The 19827-nt window shown below is 35.5% G+C and overlaps 1 protein-coding gene across 1 annotated transcript in view; it reads left to right on the forward strand.

Annotated features, from left to right (window-relative positions):
* Positions 1–19827, forward strand: part of KIF18A (kinesin family member 18A) — an 89746-nt gene that overhangs the window by 40827 nt on the left and 29092 nt on the right. The window contains exons 11-13 of the mRNA XM_025357715.1: positions 3934–4098; positions 10705–10826; positions 14053–14288. Coding sequence (XP_025213500.1) covers positions 3934–4098; positions 10705–10826; positions 14053–14288 — 523 coding nt within the window. The remainder of the gene's footprint in view (positions 1–3933; positions 4099–10704; positions 10827–14052; positions 14289–19827) is intronic.

Genomic DNA, 19827 nt, shown 5'->3' on the forward strand with positions numbered 1-19827 from the left:
TGGCCTGCCCTACTAGGTTGGGGAAGTTCTCCTGGATGATATCCTGAAGAGTGTTTTCCAACTTGGTTCCATTTTCCCCCTCACTTTCAGGCACCCCAATCAGACGTAGATTTGGTCTTTTTACATAATCCCATACTTCTTGCAGGCTTTGTTCATTTCTTTTTCTTCTTTTTTCTTTTGGTTTCTCTTCTCGCTTCATTTCATTCATTTGATCCTCAATTGCTGATACTCTTTCTTCCAGTTGATCGAGTCGGTTACTGAAGCTTGTGCATTTGTCACGTATTTCTCGTGTCATGGTTTTCATCTCTTTCATTTCGTNCAGTCAGGACCCTCAGCTGTAGGTCTGTTGGAGATTGCTTGAGGTCCACTCCAGACCCTGTTTGCCTGGGTAACAGCAGCAGAGGCTGCAGAAGATAGAATATTTCTGAACAGCAAGTGTACCTGTCTGATTCTTGCTTTGGAAGCTTCCTCTCAGGGGTGTACTCCACCCTGTGAGGTGTGGGGTGTCAGACTGCCCCTAGTGGGGGATGTCTCCCAGTTAGGCTACTCAGGGGTCAGGGACCCGCTTGAGCAGGGAGTCTGTCCCTTCTCAGATCTCAACCTCCGTGTTGGGAGATCCACTGCTCTCTTCAAAGCTGTCAGACAGAGTCGTTTGCGTCTGCAGAGGTGTCTGCTGCTTTGTTATTGTTTTCTGTGCCCTGCCCCCAGAGGTGGAGTCTACAGAGACAGGCAGGTTTCCTTGAGCTGCTGTGAGCTCCACCCAGTTCGAGCTTCCCAGCAGCTTTGTTTACCTACTTAAGCCTCAGCAATGGCGGGCGCCCCTCCCCCAGCCTCGCTGCTGCCTTGCCGGTAGATCACAGACTGCTGTAATAGCAATGAGGGAGGCTCCGTGGGTGTGGGACCCTCCCGGCCAGGTGTGGGATATGATCTCCTGGTGTGCCTGTTTGCTCAAAGCGCAGTATTGGGGTGGGAGTTACCCGATTCTCCAGGTGTTGTGTGTCTCAGTTCCCCTGGCTAGGAAAAGGGATTCCCTTCCCCCTTGCGCTTCTCAGGTGAGGCAATGCCTCGCCCTGCTTCAGCTCTCGCTGGTCGGGCTGCAGCAGCTGACCAGTACCGATCGTCCGGCACTCCCCAGTGAGATGAACCCAGTACCTCAGTTGAAAATGCCGAAATCACCGGTCTTCTGTGTCGCTGGCGCTGGGAGTTGAAGACTGGAGCTGCTCCTATTCGGCCATCTTGCTCCGCCCCTATAACATGCATATTTTAGAATGTATTCCCAAACACTAACTTGCCATTTTAGAACAATGGGTGGTAGTAGTACTCTGATGGAAAATGTCCTCTAAGAACTATCGTAGAGGATACATTTGATGAACATTAGAAGTAAAAAGTCAAAACAGACTTTTGGAGGTTTTCATTTAGGATTTTCTGATATTAAATATTGCTGCCATCAGACCCGCATACCCTGGTTTCTAAGAGTCCCTACAATTGTAAATGCTAAAGCAAAATAAAGATAATTTAATTAGCTGCCTGCCTTCAGTTAGGTACAATATTTTCATCTTCATTTTTCAGACAAAGTAACTGAAGACCCACTAAGATCTGCCTAAATTTCTACACCTGCTGAATGGCAGAAAAAAGTCAATAGGTCACACCTCCCACCTTCTGTTATAGCAGTAGCTCTAAACTTCAAGTTTCAGGATCCCTTTCCACTTCTAAAAATTATTTAGGTCTTCAAAGAGCTCCTGTTTATATGTAGTCTCTCTACCAATATTTCTATATTAGAAATTAAAACTGAGATGTGCAAAACCATATTTATGTATTGATTCATTTTAAAATAATATTAAATAATAAAGAAATAATTATATTAATAAAATATAATAAATAGCAATAAATTATAAATAATTAAACATTAAATAATAATTAAAAATTTTGTGTGGTTACATAAATAATTTTATTTTCTCAAAAATTGATAGTGAAAATAGAAGAGTGGCATTGTTTTACATGTTTGCAAATTTCTTTAATGCCTGGCTTTTCCTATCAGCTGTATTCTCATAACTGCTGAATTGTTATTCTGTTGTGATGTTACAGATCATTTAGCCTCTAGAAAACTACTGTACAACTAACTGTATGAGCAAACAACAATTTAAAAAGACTAATAACATTTTAGTGTTATTATGAAAATGGTTTTAATGGTTTTAACCTTGTGAACTCTCTGAAAGGATCCCAGGAATCCTTAGGGGTCCCTGTACCATGCTTGGGTAACCTTTGCATGATAGCATTTTTTTTTTTAGTTTTTGCTGACAGAGTCTCACTTTGTTGCCCAGGCTAGAGTGCAGTGGCACAATCATGCAGTCATGGCTCGCTGCACTGCAGCCTCAACCTCCCGGACTAAAATGATGCTCCCACATCAGCCCCTCTACCCTACCAAGTAGCTGGGACTACAGGCACATGCCACGAAACCAGCCTAAATTTATTTTTTAATTTTTGTGTAGAGACACGGTCTCTCTATGTTGTCCAGGCTGGTCTTGCACTTCTGGCCTCAAGCAGTCCTCCTGCCTCAGCCTCCCAAAGTGCTAGAATTACTGGCATGAGCCACCATCCCAGCCTGCATTGTAGCATTCTGTCACAGTTCTCTTCCTAGTGCTGTGGTCAGTTTGATGGGTTACGTTTTGTTTTGTTTTCTCTTCTTGACTATCCAGGTTTTTGTTTCTTTGAGACATTTGTTTTGTTTTTGTTACTGTCTTACCATGACAGAGAGAGACAAGGATATTATAATTAACCAGAGAAGCCATAAAAAAGAGTCAGGAACCTTAGTTAGAATGACAGTGGCTATCAACTATTTTTCCCTTATCTATGACTCTAGCCTGAAATGGAATCTGCCTCTCTCTGACTCTTGAATTTCCCTTGAAGGGAAGGTAAGTAAAAGTTTATGAATATCTAAGATTTGGTTATGACTTCTTGATAGCCACCTTTGCCTGACCTTAAATCATTTATTAGCTCATATCCTCTATCCAGATGAAGATAATCATATTTTTCTATTATATGCCCTAGTCTCAATAGTACATCTTTTGCCAAAGTTAAGAGATGTTTATCTCCCAAAGAGGGGGAGTTCTTTGACCAAATTCAAATCTAGTTTCTGCTCTTCTTTTTTTTTTCATTTCCTGCTCCCAGAACCAGCTGCAAATGCTTATTCTAACCTTTGGGGATCCATTGTTTCAGGTCTACCCATCCTATCTGATAATTATTGACTTTAGTGTCTATGGGCAAATACCCCAGAGAGGGCAAGATGTTCTGGCCCATTGTTTTCATGATAGTGTGCAAGACTCTTAGGGTAAGAAATCAAAGATTAATTGTAATCTCAATTTGTGCCTAGGTAAAACACCAAAAATATTTTGAATATTCATTATGGCTCCTGAACCAAGCTACAGGCAAGATCAGATACTGATAAGCACTCTGATATAAGCTCTTTTTTCTATATCAGTCAATTTGAGGCCTTATAGGCAAACACAGAGCAATAGAACACATTATTTATTCACATCAAAGATAAGAGCAATATATGCATCTGCTTTGATTTTGAGTATGGAGATCATGGAATATATCTGACCTTGTATGAACTTTTCAGATGAAACGTACTGAAAGGACTGTACTTTAACACCAAAAAAACAAAAGTTATAGTCTTCGATTTGGTCGTTGTATTTCTGAAAGCCATAAACTCTCAACCTGTAATTTTATAACAATGACTCACAGCTCAATTTCCTATTTTTCTGCAAGCAGTAGTATTCTGAGATTTCAAGGGGGAAATAGCTTTAAATACAAATATATAGCCTAACTTAATTTACTACAATAGTACACATAAGAAAATATACTAGTTTACTAATATCACATACATCAAAGATCATAAAAATTAGATTCACTGTTAAATGAATTGTGTTTCAGGCCACTGGAAAACGAGATCATAGACTTGCAATGTTGAAAACTCGTCGCTGCTACCTGGAGAAAAGGAGGGAGGAGGAACTGAAGCAATTTGATGAGAATACTAATTGGCTCCATCGTGTCGAAAAAGAAATGGGACACTTAGGTCAAAACGGTCATATTCCAAAGGTACAAATATCTCTGTATGTTCAGATTTAATTTGTAAGAACTGAGCTCCTAAAATGTGTTCTCTTTCTTATTGAGTGAATGTCTTTCATAAGACAACTATTATTGCCTCATAACTCTGAGATTTAATTTACTTTTAAATGTTATTTCTAAGTGATTGCATCCTTTTATAAGGTAGCTTTTAGGTTAAAATAAATAATTCTATTTCAAACTGTACTTGAGGATTCATTATGTAGGTAATTTGTTAGAAATGTTGATATTTTATGCAAAAATAGTTTAAATGAGGTCAACATTAAATGTGTTATGGTTAAAGTTGATTTGAAAGGGTGTGTGTGTGTGTGTGTGTGTGTGTAACTGAAGATATTCCACCTTAGAATGGCAAAAGGTTTTATTTTTAAAGTGTAGTAATGGGTAATGACAGTATCACATTAGAATTATGTTCTGCTACAAGGTTGCAGTAATCTAACTTTAGTGCCTTAACTAGTGTGGGCTGTCTTTTGTTCTCTTAACAAGAAGTCTTGGAAGTATGCAGTTCATTTCTAATGCAGTACCTTTAAAATGTCATTATCATGCTTGTCGTTTCATGATTGTAATATTACTGTTTCATATCTAGTCTCAAGTTTACACACCTAAGCCAGAAGAAGAGGAAAGAAAGGAGGGGGGGATGGCTATATAGGAGAGCAAAGATGTTTCCAAAAATTCCTAACAGACTAATGTGTTGGCTAGAAATATGTCACATGGCTATCTGTAGATAGAAGGCATTCTGAAAAGATGACCTCTTTTTTTTTTTTTTTTTTTGCATAATTACTCTGAACAGTATCGGAGCTCTCTCTCTTTTTTTTTAACTTTAAATTCTGGGATACATGTGCAGAATGTGCAGGTTTGTTACATAGGTACACATGTGCTGTGGTGGTTTGCTGCACCTATCAACTTGTCCTCTAGTTTTTAAGCCTGGCATGCATTAGGTATTTGTCCTAATGCTCTCCCTCCCCTTGCCCCCACCCCCAACAGCCTCCGGCATATGATATTCTCATCCCTGTGTCCATGTGTTCTCATTGTTCAACTCCCACTTATGAGTGAGAATGTGCAGTGTTTAGTTTTCTGTTCCTGTGTTAGTTTGCTGAGAATAATGGTTTCCAGCTTCATCCATGTCCCTGCAAAGGACATGAACTCATTCGTTTTTATGGCTGCATAGTATTGCATGGTGTATATGTGCAATATACCTTTTCTTTATCCAGTCTATCATTGTTGGGTATTTGGGTTGGTTTCAAGTCTTTGCTATTGTAAATAGTACTGCAATAAACATATGTGTGCATGTGTCTTTATAGTAGAATGATTTATAATCTTTTGAGTATATACCCAGTAATGGGATTGGAGATCTCTTAATAAGAAAGAAGAAGAAAGTAAATATGGGCTAAGCAACTAGGAGCAACTGCTATGAAATAACTAATTTTCACCCAAATACTTAATAGTTTAATAAAAGAACAACTTCTTTTCAGTCTTTTTCTAAAAGGAAAAATATCTACAGTCTGTACTTTGGTGATGCTCTTCTGAAATTCTATAACTCTGTGTCAGCTAATTGATATGGAAACTTCTAAAATCTTTTAATTCCTAGAAGGGCACCAGATAGAAAATACAGGTGAAAGAAAATATAAAATATTTGCCAACAAATGCCAGAGATCTTTAATGTTCAAAAGTACTAATTTTTTTATAATTCAAAGATATTAGTCAATGCATTATGACTGGGGAATGGATTCTCTGATGGGTTAGCAATGGCTGTAAATGATTATTCTTTTAACATGAAAGCTCAGACATGACTGGAGAGAAAAGACTAGCAGTAGTAGTTAATGACGACAGTTCAAAGTAGTGAAAGGAGCAAGCAGCAGATATCCTGTTTGCTAAGAAGGAAGCCAAAGACAGTAGTTCCTTAGTATGGATATTTATTGAGCCAACAATTTAATCTGCACCTCAGAATATCTTGATAAAAGCATACCAGTCAGTTAGTTAAGTAGATTAGGACATTAAATATTGTATACAGCACATTCTAGTAATATTTTGCAATAATGTAACTTAGTCTGTAAGGCACTTTAAAATATTCCCCACAAAAAGAATGTAAACACTGGAAAGAGGATAGATTTTGGAGTTGGAGTGTTTGGTAATTCTGGCATATAGTAGTTGTTTTGAATACCAACTCTAACACTAATTATATGACTTTGGACAGTGCGTTTAACATTAATGTCTTAATTTGTCATCTATAAATGTATTTAAGATATTATGAGCTTAAGTGGAGTGCTATATTCAAAGCCTAGCAGCACATAACAAATAATAATGAATGATAAATAACAGTTTAATACTATTCTAAGCTACAATAGCATAGACATCAATAGCTAAGCAAGTTGTACAAAGAATGAGTGTACACAACAAAAGAGTTAACTGCATCATATAATATAATTTAATATAATATATAATATAATTTCTCTTCCAGAACAGTGATTCTGACCTTTTTGGGGGTCATAGATGCCTTTGAGAATCTGTTCAAAGCTGTGTGGATTTTCTCCCAGATGAGAAATTGGGGAGGTCAAATTCATACAATTTTGCATATTTCCTAAGTCATTTGGGTTTCCTAAAACCCTTCCATTGACACAAGATTAAGAATATCTACTTCAGAAGGAAACTATAGCACATTTTAAAAAAATGTTGTATCCATCTTAAGATGATATAACGACTCAAAAGGAGTAAGCAAAAAAAGACAAGATTCATCAATAAACTATAATATGGTTAGCTAGGATCAGAGGATATAACTTCTGAAATTCCATATAAAGCCATAGAGGCTCATCATAGAATGCAACAGGCTCTATCACAGTACCTGTAGGAATACTGAAATATGGTTATGTTGTTGATAAAATCGTTTCAAGGAAAACGACTGATAACCCTGGGCAAATGAGTGTTTCTCATTTAATGCACAAGAGTTGCTTCTCTTGGATTGGTAGCAGGTGTGGAATGTTGACAGTACTTTTCAATTTATTTCACTTATTATTTAATTGTTTATTTGGAGACTGTATATCTAAAGCAGTCATATTCTCAAGATCATCATTTTCTAAACTATATAAAACTCTTAAGTCTTTTGGTTAGTGTTAAACTTTGACCTCATTTAAAAATAACTACTTTCCTTAATTTGTTTGGTTACTTCGGGCTATGATATTCTCATAGATTATTTACCCCTTCTAGTCAGCAAAAATTTTCTCATGAAGAGTCTTGAAACAACTTTTTGTGTGTAGTAAAATATAACATAAAATTTACCATCTTAACCATGTGTAGATACACAGTTCAGTGGCAGTAAGTATATTAATTAAAAATTTTAAATATGTGTGTATATAAGTTTTAAATAATATTCCTAGAGTATTTTCACCTCTCAATATCCTAACTTAATTTAAATTATGCTTGTATTATATGTTTGTCCATGTAATCAACATTCCAACTGCAGAAGTACTTAAGAACTTATGAAATATTAAGGAGGCAAAAAAGTCATTTGTAGAAATTTACTAGTTTGCCTTTTCTATCCCACATTACCATAAGCTTCCAATTTTAAAAATGGTATGGTATTGTTTCTGATATCATTATTATTGCTATTTTGTGTTTGCTTTTTTGTCTACTTTTTAGTGTTTATGAAGTTAATCAATATTGTCTAGATTATTTTTAATAAATTAAAACTTTTTCAATATGGTCAAATTAATTTTTCTACCAATCTGTCGTCTAGATTTCTCTTATGAAGAACTTTTGTATACCTGAATGTGAACCTGGAACTGATTTTTACATCTTTGTTTTTTATGCATTTTATCACAAATAACTTGAACAAATAAAATTAAAACCATTTTCATTGCCATCACCCAAATCTAACCCTCAATTCTTTTCTGTGCAGATATTTATAGCTGAAAAAATAGCTGAGAAAATTATCTAGTTATAAGCCATTATTTTTTATATAAGCAAATTGAGACATAGCTTTACGATAAAGGAACTTATCCAAGGTCAAACAACTCTGGACAAATACCCAGAACTTCTGACTTTCAAATTGCTGCTGTTTTCTCTATACTCTCCTGCATTATTTACTCTTCAATATTCTGAATCTGTCTACTTCTCTTTATACCCCTCTACTGCTATCCCTAATTCAGACTCCTGTGCCCCATTATTGGACTGATACATTTGGTCTTTCTTCTCTGATTCATGTTCTACTGCAATTCATTTTCTCCACTGCAACCAAAGTGAGTTTTAAAAGGTAAAACTGATCATGTTGTTCTTCAGTGCCTTCTCCCTAGAATAAATTCTCCATTGTGAGTTACCAGGCCTAGCATGATCTGGCACCTGAATACTTCTCAAGGTTTATATATCACCTTTCATTATACTCTATACTTTAGCCATTACTGGCCTACTTATACTTCTCAAAATAAGCCGTGTTCTTCCAATCAGATTTAGTCATTAGTATGTCAAGAAAGACTCAAATTGTAAACTTGGTTTTCCAAAGTTAACAGGCTAGCCAAAGACCCATTATTGACTAATATAATTATACAATCAAGTCTTGTCTCTTTAAAAGACTGACTCAAGAAGATAAAGGAATAAGATTATCAGAGGATGTGTATAAAGGAGGGATTTTTTTTCTTTATACTTTAAGTTTTAGGGTACATGAGCACAATGTGCAGGTTTGTTACATAGGTATACATGTGCCTGTTGGTTTGCTGCACCCATCAACTCATCATTTACATTAGGTATTTCTCCTAATGCTATAAGGAGAGGTTTTTTTTAAAGGAAAAAAGATGCAATGTGTGGCAAACATGTTCACACTATTATGATCATCCAATTTTCTAACTATTAATAGAAAGAACCAAAGAGATCATCTGATCCAGCTCTTTAATTTTAGTCAAGTAAACTAATCTCCATAAAGAGCATATATTTGGCTTAAGATGACATTTGTTTCTAGGTTAAACCCATCTCTGAAATCACATGACTCTAGCCATATCATCCTGCCTCCAAAGATAAATTTTTTTCTAAAACATTTGATATATTTCTTGAAGTATAATGAATTACATAAATAACTCCTAACTTTAATATATCCAGACAAACAGGATGAGTGACATTGTTCTCTGTCATAGTCTCAATAACTGGCATTGGAAGTACTTTTTAAAAAGGAAAAAAATAACTTTGACATTTTAGAAAATTATTGGTCAACTGCACATTGGAAAGGAGTTTTATTAAAATTGATTTAATCTTAATATTCTTTAAAAGAATCTGAAGAATACTTTGCATTGTTTCCACTCACTAAAGCTAAGATGGATTATGGGAATTGTCCCTAGGAGGAAGTGTCCAGTTTCCAGGCATAGCTCTCCTGCCTATAGGGTTCCTGTCTTAGCCATTCAAAGTGTCCAAAGAATTTAAATTTTTTTCATTGTATTGACTGAAATTTTTCCAATAAAGTTTCTGAGAATATTTGATTATCACCATTTATACTTTGGTGTAATCCCTTCGCTGATATTTTCTGTAGATAAGGTTTAGTAGGTTTAAGGAAAGACAAGTAACTTTAGGTAGTAGATTACAGGACACCTGGCCCTAGGCAGATGAGGCTTAGGAAAATGGAGCCTACAAAAAACATTTTCACACTTTTGCTAGGATGAAGCTTGTATCAAGAGTGGGTCTCAAGTCTTCTCTCTTTAAAAGAAGAAAGATTCAAGAAGATAAGATTATCAGAGGACGTATATAAAGGATATTTTTCTTTTAAGGGAAAACAGATGGAATATTTGGCAAACATGTTCACACTATTATGATCATTTAATTTTCTAACTGGAAAGGACTGAAGAGATCATCTGATCCAGCTCTTAAAATTTAGTCCAGCAAACTGATCTCCATAAAGGCTGTATATTCAACTTAAGGTAGCATTTGTTTCAAGGCCTTATAAGCCCATCTCTAAAATCACATGACTCATAGGCCAGTGCTCTAACCATATCATCCAACCAAAGGTGATATCAACCTTATGATCTTTTGTTTCATGCAAAAAAAATAAATTTTTATTGCACACAACTTAAGACTTAGTACACTGGGGCTTTAACACTGAACTAACCTGACTCAATGCCTGTGCTGATGGTAAACTGTATGTTCTGGTATGAACAGAGAAATTATAAATAAATGAATACATCAGTGAAATTGTTACTGATCAATGCAGTCAATGCTATGACAATATCGAGGGGTGGAGAGTGTCTATCCAAATACAATGCTCAAGGAAAGCCTTTCTGAGGAAGTGACATTTAAGCACAAACTGGTCATATTTATGTATTTTTACAACATCGTGAACAAGTTGGATAGACCAAGAAACTGTCATCACAGTAAAATTTCTTCTAAATTCCTAATACTCAGTTTCTGACAAAACATGAAAACCTATCTTGCTTGTAAATTATAGACCACCTTTTCCAGAACTCTTATTTTTCAAATTATTTCTAAACATATCATTTAATATCTAAAAAGAATTAAAACTATTGGCAACAATATAAAATAAGTGTTATTAAACTGATTTAATTTTAATATTCTTAGAGTAATCTGAAGTACATTTTATATTGTTTGTCCTAGGAACTCAAGAAAGATCTTCATTGTCACCATTTGCACCTCCAGAACAAAGATTTGAAAGCACAGATTAGACATATGATGGATCTAGCTTGTCTTCAGGAACAGCAACACAAGCAGACTGAGGCGTGAGTACATACATCTACCTATTTTCCGATTTTAACACTATATCTGAAGCACAGAAGTTCAATTTTCCACTGCCAGAAAATTGAGTTTTATGTGTTACAGGATACATTATTTTTAAGTGTCTGCCTGAACCAGAAAACATTAAGAGAGTTCTTTCCTTCCAACAAACTTTTTACATTGCTTTATACATTTGAAAGTGTTTTTCTTTAAAAGTACGTTACTTTTACTTAATATATGCTATGGAATACAAAATTTCATAAGTACCTACACATTGAAAAGAAATCTGCCTTCTACCTCTATCTTCTAGCCATCCATGTCTCCTCTTAGAAGCAAGTGCTGTTAACATCACTTGAATTTTTAAGTAGGCAATTGTTAATTATTCATAATTTCAGAATTTTTTGCTGTCATTACAGTGAAGTTGCTAAATATCAGGTGTCCTGATTTTTATGGGATGCTATAAGAGACCTTTTATGTTCTCTCTTCTAGCTCAGTAGTAACATTAGTCATTTATTTTTAAAACATAATAGTAAAAAAGAAAAAGTATGGCTTAATCTTTTTTTGTCACATTGGATACATCAGTCAACTCCTTAGGCATCACTTTGATGTTCCATGCAAATGAGAAATTTATTTCTCTAACTGCTTTCTGCTACTCTAAGAATCTATTCATGTTCTACTAGTATGTTCAAATAACTGATAATTAATTATCTTGATTTAGAGGAAATCATGTTAGTATACCTTTTTCTAAAAAAGAAAAATGAAAAACTTCAGGGAGTTATTCTTATGTGGCTGGAAGCTCAAACTAATCTCTTTATACTTTCTGTGTCTATTCCTAGAGCAGATATTGAATATTCATTTGCTAACACTCAAACCACTTACAAGAGCTGAAGTCGTCAAGAAACATTAATTTCTTTTAACCATACTACATTTGCTATATCAGACTCTAGATGAATACACTATCTTAAGATAAACATTAACCTTAAAATGGAGGGAAAAAGACTAACTCAATAATTTAGAAAATCGGTGAACCACAGCATCACAGAGGCAATGTGGCATAGAAGAAAGAGGATGAGTTTTGGAATCAATCTTGAATTACAGCTTTTATTAGCAATATAACCTTATGCTGATTATTTAGCTTTGCTAAGCCATGGTTTTCTTATATAAAAATAGATTATAATACATTTCATATAAAGGTTATGAATAGATTATAATACATTTCATATAAAGTTTTTGAAAAGATTAAACATGAAAGTAAATAACATGATATAATTCCTGTGTTATAGGTCCCTAGGACTACTTTCAGGTTCAGTGATTCATTAGGGAGATTCACAAGACTCATCATATAGTTTTATTATTAGTTGTGCTTTATTTCAGCAAGAGGCTACAAAGCAAAATCGGCAAAGGGAAAAGGTACAGGGGGCAAAGTCTGCAGGAACCCTGACACAAAGTTTCAAGAGTCTTCCTCCAGTGGAATCACACAGAATGTGTACAATTCCTCCAGCAAAAAGTTGTGGCAGCACATGTGAAATGTTGTCTGCTTTGGAAGCTCTTTTGAGTTCCGTGCCCCAGGTTTTTATTGGAAGCTAGTTGCATAGGCACTTTCTGCCAGGATGTATCAAGATTCCAGACTTTTCAAAAGGAAAGAAGGTGTTTTAGCATAAACCACATTGTTTGTGCAAACAGTTTAAGCACAGTGAGCCACTCTTGTCATATGAGTTCTGGAAATGCTGGGAACCCTCCTAAAATCCATATTTTAAAATACCAGCCAGGTGTCAACCTTATAACCAAGCCTTTCTTAGCAGTGTCAGGCCTACTATGATAACTTTCCTGCACAGTACCTGATTAGTGTAGATGCTAAATAAGTAATTGTTTAATTGCCTTTGATTAATAACTTCTCTTGTACTTGTTACCTACTTAATTGCAGTACCCTCCAGCAACTCCCACCAAAAGGAAAAAGGTCACAATTTTTTGTGCTGCTATTGAAATATTTAAGACTCATAGGTTAAAAGGTGCTGTTTCCTTGTGTATGAAAATTAATGCCTGATTAGTCTTTTCCCACTACCCTATCCATAATTCTACTGGTTCTCTTCTCCTCGATGTTATGAGACGACTGGAACATCATCTTGATGGACTCAGGATTCCAGGACTGAATCACTTCAAGATCATTCATGTTAGACATCTTCCTTTATAGAAAAGTTGGGAACCACTGATTGAGTGTATAAATGTATAACTGTTTAGCTGTGACATTTCTTCAGTGACCACTTACATAGAAGTCTGATACACAAAAAATTACATTCAGTGCTGCTCTAATTGCTACTAATAAGGAAGATTTTGAGTTAGAGCCATGAATCCAGTGCCCTAACGATTATTTGTACTCCCCATCCTTATCCACAACTTTTCTCCTTAAAATCCCTTTAAGTGCCATTCCAAAAGCCATTCTTTAGGTCATTTAACTTAAAGGAGAGGTAGGTTTTGTTCTTTTGTTGTGTGTTTGTGTGTGTGTGTGTGTGTTATAATATTGTATACTTAAAATATATCTCATCATTTCACATAGTATATTAATTTTTCATTTCAATTTTATGATAATTAGTAGCAGTAACAACATCTGTGGTTTGGAAATCACATTATGTTTGCAAAAAGCTTTTATGTACATCTAATTCATTTAGCCAGGCACAGTGGCTTATCCCTGTAATCCCAGCACTTTGGGAGGTGGAGGCAAGAAGATCTCTTGAGGCTAGGTGTTTGAGACCAACCTGGGCAACATAACAAGACCCCATCTCTACCAAAAAAATTAAAAAGTTAATGTAGTGGCTCACATCTGTGTTCCCAGCTACTTGGGAGCCTGAGGCGGGAGGATCAAGTGAGCCCAGGAGATCGAGGCTGCAATGAGATGATCATGCCACTGCACTCCAGCCTGGGCCACAGAGTGAGACCCTGTCTCTAAAAAATAAGTAAATAAATATACTTAATTTATTTAGTCCTCAAAGCAATCTCCTGTTGTAAGTAGTGGCTATTTATCTGTCCCTCACATTACAGAGGAAAAACTTCAGTTTTTGCCTTGTCCAAGGTCATATGGAAGCAAGTGAAGACAATCTGAGACTAGAACTTAGTTCATACATGGGAAATTATTTTAATGATATGCTAATACTTTGGGTGTTACATAAAAGAACTAAAATAATGTATTTAAGATATAACATTTATCTCTCCTTTCTTCTCGTCTTCTGTATATAGAGTATTGAATGCTTTACTTCCAACCCTAAGAAAACAGTATTGCACATTAAAAGATGCTGGCCTGTCAAATGCTGCTTTTGAGTCTGACTTCAAAGAGATCGAACATTTGGTGGAGAGGAAAAAAGTGGTAGTTTGGGCTGACCAAACTGCTGAACAACCAAAGCAAAATGATCCACCAGGGATTTCTGTTCTTATGACCTTTCCACAACTTGGACCAGTTCAGCCTATTCCTTGTTGTAAGTATAACTTTCGTTTTAAGTAAATAGTAACATTATTTCTAAAGATAACCTTTGTATATCAATCTATAGAACAGTTAATTTTTAATAGATTTGGCTATTTTATTAAAATTAATTGGGACCAGGCGCGGTGGCTCACGCCTGTAATCCCAGCACTTTGGGTGGCCGAGGCGGACAGATCATAAGGTCAGGAGATCGACACCATCCTGGCTAACACGGTGAAACCCAGTCTCTAGTAAAAATAAAAAAAATTAGCCAGGCATGGTGGTGAGCACCTGTAGTCCCAGCAACTCAGGAGGCTGAGGCAGGAGAATGGCATGAACCTGGGAGGTGGAGCTCGCAGTGAGCCGAGATGGCGCCACTGCACTCCAGCCTGGGCGAGAGTGCGAGACTCCATCTCAAAAAGATAAAAAAAACTTAATGGGAAAATTACCTTTATAGTCATTTCAATTCACCAGTATCGTCCAAAGATCTAGAACAAGTATGCATTGATGTTCTAATTTTACCCTCTTTTTTTGTTTTTGTTTTTTTTTTGAGACAGGGTCTCACCCTGTTGCCCAGGCTGGAGTGCAGTGGTGCAATCAAAGCTTGCTGCAGCCTCCACTTCCTGGGCTCTAGCAATCCTCCCACTTCAGCCCCAGGAGTAGCCAGGACTTACAGGCATGCACCACCACCCCTGGCTTTTTTTTTTTTTTTTTTTTTCCTGTGGAAACAAAGTATCACTATGTTACCCAGGCTGACCTCAAACTCCTGGACTCAAGCAGTTCTCTCCCTTGGCCTCCCAAATTGCTGAGATTATAGGCATGAGCCACTATGCCTGACCCGTTTTACCTATTTTTGATGGAATAATTTTGCTTCCTATCCTTCCTTAAAATGTAACCTCTATTAAGGGCAGGAAATTATAATTAATCATATCATATTCTATAATAATAATCTGTTCTTAAGATCAACTAACAATGTAGAGTTTACTATTTTTCTATTGATAAATCACTTGATATTTCTCTTTCATAAAAGTATGTATGAGACATTTTAATTGCAAAGCTAACATATAATCTTAGTTAAGAAAAAAATTCAGACAATGTAGAACATAAGAAGTAGAGTGCCATGTTCAACTCTTCTCAGAACCTCAATTTTATGCTCTATCTCAGAGATTAAATGCTGTTAAATATTTATTTTTGCAGTATGTGTATAATACAAATGTATTTGTATTACATAAAGCTTTTTGATAAGTTTCACATGAATGCTAGCACATTACACATAGTGGTCTGCAACTTTTTTGCTAGTTTATTATGTTTGTTGGTTTTATTTGTTTATTATGAACATTTTTAGGGTACATACATGAAGAATCTACCTCATTTTTGTATTGTTTTTGAGAATCCAGAGAATAGACATACCATAATTTAATTAACCATTTTCTGTTAGTGAACAGTACATCAGAGAACATATCTGTATATTCCCATTTGTGTGTGCATAGCAGAATCCTAGAAGCTGATTTGCCAGGGTAAAGGATATATCTTTTTTTTTTAATGCATCATTTTAAACTGCTTTTTATAATTTTTTTCTATGCTTAGTACACATGGGAGTACCTGTTTAATCTTCACCTAAACCAAAAGTAGTAACAACAGCAATAATAATAATGCATAGTCTTTTTTTTTTTTTTTTTTTTTTCTGAGATGGAGTCTTGCTCTGTCACCCAGGCTGGAGTGCAGTGGCACAATCTCTGCTCACTGCAAGCTCCATCTCCCGTGTTCACGCGATTCTCCTGCCTCAGCCTCCCAAGTAGCTGGGACTACAGGAGCCCGCCACCACACCCGGCTAATTTTTTGTATATTTAGTAGAGATGGGGTTTCACCGTGTTAGCCAGGATGGTCTCAATCTCCTGACCTCGTGATCCACCCGCCTCGGCCTCCCAAAGTGCTGGAATTACAGGTGTGAGCCACCGCACCCAGCCGCATAGTCTTTTAAAATTTGTAACTCTCAGATTATTGACAAGGCCAATTCATCCCCTGTGAGGTATCCTTTGCTCATTCGCACTAGTGAAAATTTTTGTTTATTTGTTATGGGTTTGAGGGGCTTTTTGTTTGCTTAGTCTTTTGCTTGGCACTTCGTATCTAATAACTCTTTGTTCATTTGGTGCTTTACATATATATATGTATATATGTTAAGCAATAATTGATCAATTTATTGGACTTTTAACTTTTATATAGTCAAATCTGCCTATATTTTCCATTATGGGGAATTTTCTTGAGATCTGGTGTTTGTTAGCCCCTCACTCCCAACTAGAGTTCATTTTTCTTAGGTGAGCTAAATGTGTGCTGGGACATTTGGCTCAAATGTGTCCCAGCACACATTTAGCTCACCTAAGACAAATAGACAAATAGTTGGGAATGAAGGGCTAATATGTAAGACCTTATTCACAGAGAATAATAATCTGTTGAAGTCAGATTTTATGTTAAGTGTTGCACCTGTGAATACAATCTGACTTCTGGCTTATTGAAATATTTTCCCAGTCTTTGGCTTTTAATAGTTTTATTAAATTATGCCTAGTTGACTTTATTTTTACTTCTCTTAAGTGGGTTGATGACTTTCTGAATTTATTTCTGCATTATCTTTCATTTGTTTTGGAAAGTTCTTAACCATTATCTCCTCACCTATTGCTTTTGTCACTTTTGCTCTCTCCTCTACTTTTGTGACTCCAATTATATTGCATGGCACTTTCTCATTGTATTGTATATGCCTTTTACTCTTTTGCTTTTAATGTGTTTTTCTCTCTCTGGATAATTTTGTTTCTCACATTCTGCAGTTTACTTTCTTTTTTCAGCTTTATCAAATGATCCTTAAATCCATAAAATTTTTAATTTCAGTCACTACATTCCAATTCTGGAATTTCCATTTCATTCTTTTTTATAGTTTCATATCTTTGCAAAAATTGTTATTAAGTACAAAGGTTATAATTACAGTCAGCCATCCATATCCATGGGTTCTGCATCCATGGATTCAACCAAGTGATCAAAAAAAAAAAAATGCATGGTTTCATCTGTACTGAACATATAGACTTTTTTTGGTCATTATTCCCTAAACAGTGCATCATAACTATTTACATAATATATATGTAGTATTAGATATTGTAAGTAATCTAGAGATTATTAAAGCATATGGTAGGATTGTATAGGTTGTGTGCCAATGCTGTATTATTTTTTATGTAAAGAATGTGAGCATCCATGAATTTTAGAATGATCATGCAACCTATCCCTCACAGATACTGAGAGACAACTATAATTTAAAGTCTATGTCTAAGAATTCCAAAGTCTGTAACCACTGGGTCTGTTTAGACTGATTTTCTTGCATGTGGTCTTAATTCCTCATATGCACGCAAATTTTTTGTGTGCCAGTCAGGTATTTGCAAAATTGTTTGCAGAATATTTTGATGCATCTGATCACAATATTAAAAATCTCAGAGAATATTTACAATTCCTTCTTTCAGACTCCAGGTAGCATTAGCAATTCAAAATCACTTGAGTCCTATTTCAGAGACTGAGATAATTTGATACTAAACTGTAGTTTCCTGAGGGCCTGCCTATTTCTGATTTGCCCTCTGCAGTATAGCTGTTCAGAGTCCCAACTCAAAGCAAGGAAGATTTACAAAGATCCTAATTTCCAATTCCAGCACCCTATTCCCACAAAGTTCTTAACACTGTTGCTATGCTTTTCTGCCAGCTCTTCCAGCATAAGCAAACAACCTCAAGGGGAAATTAGCTGAAATTGCAGAAGTTACTTTCCTGAGCCTCCAACTTCCTCCTGATACTCACCTATAGTTTTTCACCATCTTATTAATAATCCAGTGCCTTCAAACAGATGTTTTTTATCTTTTGTCCAGACTTTTGGTTGCCTTCAAAAGAAAGGTTGGTCGGAATTATCTCCATCTTTACTTTATTATTAGCAGAAGTTCCCTATATTATACCTTTACATTAAGATAATAGGGAAAGTTGGATAGATTTTCTTAAAACATATATATTGTATGTACACATATATATTCTTTTTCATTTAATAAAGCATGTGACCTGACCTAGTTGCGATCTCTGGAGAGCAAAACTTAAGTTTTTTTCAGATTCTCTTATACCTTTTGGGCGTAATTCTTTTTTTATAATGTACTCAAGATGTTAGAAAGGAAATAGGATTTTAACACCAAGATCGAGAAATACTGACCACCTGCTATATGATGCTCATTATTCCTTATTTAAAAATCTGTATTTCACATACAGTATAATTGCATAGACTATACTTGTCAACAATAAAACAAAAGAATTTACTTGACTCTTAATTCCTTCTCATAGTATTTTTGAAGGAAAGACTTGAAGCCATGTTACATTTTATAATTACGTATTTTCTCTTGAAAACATATTAGAAGGTGGGTTTTGTTTTTATAAAGTTTTGTTCTTGGCTTGTTACTTTACTATTTCTTTCAAATTATTTTAGAGATGAACTATTTACTTATTATGTATTTTCCATTTCATGAATTATGTGTGTTGTATACATGATGAATAGTGTCAAGGGGGAATAATAGGAACGGTGTTTATAAGTGAGTTCAAGTGCCTTAGGGACCTTTAAAAGTATTTACTAAATTAACTATATTCTTTTTACTTAAATACACACACATGCAGTGCTTTTAAGAATCTGGGGCAGGCACAATGGCTTATACCTGCAATCCCAGTATTTTGGGAGACTGAGGCAGGCTGATTGCTTGAGCCAGGAGTTCAAGACCAGCCTGAGCAACATGGCGAAACCCTGTCTCTACAAAAAATGCAAAACTTAGCCAGGCATGGTGGCCCATGCCTGTAATCCTAGCTACTTGGGAGGCTGAACTGGGAGGTTCACTTGAGCTTGGGAAGTTGAGGCTGCAGTGAGCTGAGATTGCACCATGGCACTCCAGCCTAAGAAACAAAGCAAGACTCTATCTCAAAAAAAAAAAAAATCTGATGAGATTAACTATAATGAATGTAGGCTATACTCTATTGTTGGGCATTTGGGTTGTTTAATAAATTTTCACTATTATTGCAAGGAATTTTTTAGTAAGCGAATATGTATATTTATCTTTGTACTCATATCTGCTTATCCCTACAATAAATTCTTTAGAAGTAAAATTTCTGGCTCAAGATAAATTATGCAAACATTATGCAAAATTTGCAATATATATTGTCAAGTAACTCCCCTCCTTTAGGTGATTTTAACCCCCATCCAGCAGTATAAATGAATGAGCTTTTTTTTGTTTTAGCCTCACCAGCTTTTGGTGTTAAAATATTTTTAATTTCTGCTTTTAGTAAATCAATTACAAACATGTATATAAGCACAAAGAATACTATGAGTACCATATGTCCAACACACCTAACTTTAAAACTTATCAGCTCATGTCTAATCTTGAAAACCCATCTGCTTTCCTCCATCCCAGTTCTTACACTAGATTATTTTAAAGTAGATCTCAGACGGCACATCATTTCTTCCATTTACATCAAGTATGTATAAAAGAAAAATGTCATCAAAT

Source organism: Theropithecus gelada, chromosome 14, assembly GCF_003255815.1.
Source record: "Theropithecus gelada isolate Dixy chromosome 14, Tgel_1.0, whole genome shotgun sequence".
Lineage (NCBI taxonomy): Eukaryota > Metazoa > Chordata > Mammalia > Primates > Cercopithecidae > Theropithecus > Theropithecus gelada.